Below are 4,167 nucleotides of genomic sequence, written 5' to 3'. Positions count from 1 at the left end.
CTTCTCTTCTATCATCATCATGATCTTCTCCATCATCATCATCATCACCATCTTCTTCTCTTCTATCATCATCATCATCATCATCATCATTGTCGTCTTCTGCACCCCCCCCTTCTCCTCCATCTTTTTTGGCTTACCTGATTTTTCTGTCTTTACATACCTTGCTTCTTCTTCTTTCTCCCCTAGAATTTGAGTTAGTTCTGGGTTGGCGAGTAAGGAGGGAGGGATAGCCATAATGACACATCCAAAAAGGTAGAATATAATTACAGAAAAGTCCAGCTATAATGTGGAATAATTGTTTCACCAAGATTAAAAATGGATCATTCACACAAGACTTAATGTTTTACAGCAAAAATATTAAAAGCATTCTACTCATAAGTAGTTAGAGCATTCCTGACCCAGAGCTGGGAGGACTTCACAGACCACTGAATCCAAGCCCTTCCTTTGACAGAGGAGGAAACTGTGTCCCCTTTACCACGGAGGTAAAGCAATTTGGCTAAGGTCACATAAGTTATTAGTAATAAGAGCCAGGATCTGAACCCAGGTCCTCTGACTCCATATGTGTGGATAGGCCTGTCATTTCATAAGGTCCATAATTTAAAGCAGGAAGCAGCCCTGGTTGTCATCTGGGCCGATCCCCTCATTTTACAGAGGAGGAAACTGAGGCCCAGAAAGGGAAGTGCCTTGTTCAAAGCCACCCGCACAGAGCAGGTGGTAGAGCTGGGATCCAAACCCAGGTTTTCTAACTTCAAATCCTTTCCCCTGCAAGATGTGGTTCACAACCCAATCTCCACCTCTGGCTAAAGCCACAAAGGGAATTATTGAACGTTAGTTGGTTCCTAAAAATGTCAAAAAGTTTATAATTCTAAAGGTCTGTTATTCGGCCCCAAGGAAAGAAAAGGTCGATGCCTCCAGGCCAGAACTGGGACTGGGCAATTAGACAATGAGAAAACCTGATGCGCATTCCACCAATATCACCTTTAGACCTGTGACCTCTTGTGATACAATATGGCGGGATGGTTAACTTAAGGCAACACAGAAAGAGTTGGTTGAACCAAAATGGTCTCATTTTAACAGGCAGAACTCAGCAAGTACTGGAAATAAATGATAACAGAAGGAGTTTTTTCTCCTTTCCACATCTGGTGATGTCTCTGTGCCTCCCACAGGACTCAATTTCCCATCTCCGCGTCTTTGCACTAACAGCCTCATGCCTGGAAGCCAGTCCCTCTTCACCTCCACCTCAATGGATTCTCCACCTCCTTCAAGACACGACTCAAGCACAGCCTTCTACTTGAAGACTCTCCTAGAAGCAGCCCCCCCAGCTTCGAGTAAGTACCCTCCCTGCCTAATTAACCCATGTTTAATTACTTTGTATTTACTCTCTTTATACTAATTCAGTATGTATGTGTACATGTCATAATATCTCACCCATTAGAACATAGAGATAATTTCATTCTTTGAATCTGCATCTGGAGCGCCTCATATAACACCTGGCACATGGTAGGTGCTTAATAAATGCTTGCAGGTTGAGCCGCTGACTGACTGAAGATAACTTGATATCTCAGGACATCTGACCAAGCCAACACAGCCTGTTTCTACTGGATGCCAAATCAGTCTGTCCTTTAAATAATCTCAATTAAAAAACTCTGGCAAACGGTCTGTTAGCAAACTGTGTCTAGATATGGGCACTGTTCCTTGTCACTGACTTTAAAAAAAAAATCTCACTTAAAATCTTAACAATATTATGACTTCTCAAATCATGAGACAGAGCATTGGGCCTGGAGTCAGGATGTCCTGAGTTCAAATCCAGCCTTAGACACTAGCTGTGTGACCCTAGGTAAGTCATTCAAATGCTTTCTGCCTTAATTTCTTCATCTGAAAAATGGAGCTACTAATAGCATCTACCTCTTAGCACTGGCATGAGGGTCAAATGAGATAAAAATTGTAAAGCCCTATATATAATGCTAACTATTATTATAGGGCAATTAGGGATAGTCAACCCAAAAAGAGAAAAATGTGGTCCATCCTTCATATTTTTTCAGGAAACTGAGTAAAAGTCCAACGATTTTCTCCTAACCTGAAGGACAAGAGGAAAGGGGAATCACTCCTTCCCACACACGATCTGATTATAAATCCAAAACCCAAAATATCTGATGCTGATTCAGCCTTACATTACATTTCTGTCAATGTCCCGCGTTCATGTTGTATTCCCCTGTTGACTATAAACTCCTTGAAGGCAGGCATAGTGTAATGTTTACCTTCGTATTCAAATCACTAAAAAGAGGATCTTTGAACTAGGAGACAATTAATAAATGTCTGCTGGATTTAATGGAATGGGATGGGTGCCAAACAAACTGATAGGCAGCAAACTGTTTTCTCAGGGAAAGAGAGAAGCAACTTGTGCCCAAAGAAACTTGTCCCCAAAGAACGGCGTGTCCCTTCTCTCAACATGGGAGGGTCCGAGTGGAGCCGTAAGGACTTACCTGTTGGTGTGCTACTGCGAAAGGAAGAGGAGGGGGTGATGGGAGGGGTAACGGGTGGGGTAAGGCTTCCACTGCTGTGGCGAGGTGGAGTGGACACATTCCCTCGAGACACTGAGCTGGACAGGGTCAAGGAAAGTTTGGGCTGAATTTTCTTCTTCAAAGACTCCTGCTCACGGCGAGCTGCATCAGTCATAAATCTGAAATATCAACAGAAGGTGGGGGGAGACAAGACAGGAATGGTGTCATTAAGGTTTGGCGAATCATCAGATATGCAAATCTAAAGCAAATGCATTGAAAATCTCCCAAAATGAATTGAACAAATGTCGACCGAAAAGGACGCATTGTCCTTGACTCAAAAAATTTCAGTAATTTTTTACTGCAAAAAAGAGGGATGTTAGTTGAACACAGCAAGAATCAGCTCAACTTAGCAGTGGAAGCAATTTTCAACACAAAAGCTACGTTCCTCAAGGAACTTTTTATGGACAGTTCCTGAGAAAGAAAGGTAACCCTGAGGTTTATCATTCCAGAATTGTGAGTTAGGTTCATGTAAGTCTTCCCACTTTCCCCCAGAGATACTGAATATGAAGTGGGACAGTGGGATCCAGGCTTATGCAAATATATTTATTATTCCCTAGATTTGTCTTATAGGAGTAACTCTGATATTCTACTGACTTGTTTTCTCTCTTACTGCTAAGGAAAAGGATATAGTTAAGATTTAAATATGTCATCATTAACTGTGTTTGTATAAATAGAAGCATACTGATAGGGGCACACGAGCTAAAGGGATGAGTAGAGGAAGTGTATGTCCCCCCCAAATCAAGTTACCCTTAGGTCCCTGACAGAGTCTGAGTGTCACCGCATTGGCAGACCTGTCAGTCTGAGGGCATTAGAGAGATCTGGCCCAGAGAGTAAGTATACACACACCTTGTGTGAAATGCGTGAGGTGCTACACACTGGGTAGAAACGCTGCATACCTGTTACATTGAATATGCTTAACTACGTCCCCATCAGCTGCATCATGCAGCCATGGAGAAATGCAAAATCAGAGGGTATCAGACCCTCTCTGCTTAAGATATTCGCTTGGCAATTATTAAAGCGGCTGCTAGGTGGCGCAGTGTACGAAACACCAGGCCTAGAGTCCGAAAGACTCATTTTTGGGACTCTGGCCTCAGACACTTAGGAGCTGTATGACCCTGGGCAAGCCACTTCACCCTGTCTGCCTCAGTTTCCTCATCTGTAAAGTGAGCTGCAGAAGGAAATGGCCAACCATACCAGTATCTCTTCCAAGAAAACTCCAAATGGGGTCATGGAGAGTTGGACAAAACTGAAACGACTAAATAGCAACACATTGTTAAGGCAGTGTAGTACAGACCCTGATTCAGAGTCCCAACACTTAGGTTCAAACGCTGGCTGTGATCCTTGTTAAGTATACGAGACCTTGGGAAAGTCACTGCCCTTGTGGGTTGGAATGTCTTCATGTGGGAAATGGCTAGATACCCCTAAGGTCAGCTCTGAATCTTCTTATTCCAAGATCTTCCTGCATGACCTTAAAGCTCCCAAGAAACGTCCTTCAAGACTCAGCAGAAGCCTTTCTCCGTCCTCCCTGCAGCAGGACACCTCCTCCCAACGCGACCTTGTATCCATCTTGTTTGGATTCTGTATGTATCTATATGTATGTAGGCGT

General features: G+C 43.2%; 1 protein-coding gene across 1 annotated transcript in view; it reads right to left on the bottom strand.

Annotated features, from left to right (window-relative positions):
* The window catches only part of LOC114050288 (juxtaposed with another zinc finger protein 1), a 42,312-nt gene extending 39,619 nt beyond the window's left edge, over positions 1 to 2,693 (bottom strand). Inside the window, exon 1 of the mRNA XM_027871899.1 lies at positions 2,484 to 2,693. Coding sequence (XP_027727700.1) covers positions 2,484 to 2,676 — 193 coding nt within the window. The 5' untranslated portion in view covers positions 2,677 to 2,693. The remainder of the gene's footprint in view (positions 1 to 2,483) is intronic.
* Positions 2,694 to 4,167: the final 1,474 nt, after the last annotated feature.

The sequence above is a fragment of the Vombatus ursinus genome, unplaced genomic scaffold (genome assembly GCF_900497805.2).
Source record: "Vombatus ursinus unplaced genomic scaffold, bare-nosed wombat genome assembly UNPS02014799.1, whole genome shotgun sequence".
Lineage (NCBI taxonomy): Eukaryota > Metazoa > Chordata > Mammalia > Diprotodontia > Vombatidae > Vombatus > Vombatus ursinus.
Note: the sequence above shows the minus strand (reverse complement) of the source record. Positions and strands in the feature narration are given on the sequence as shown.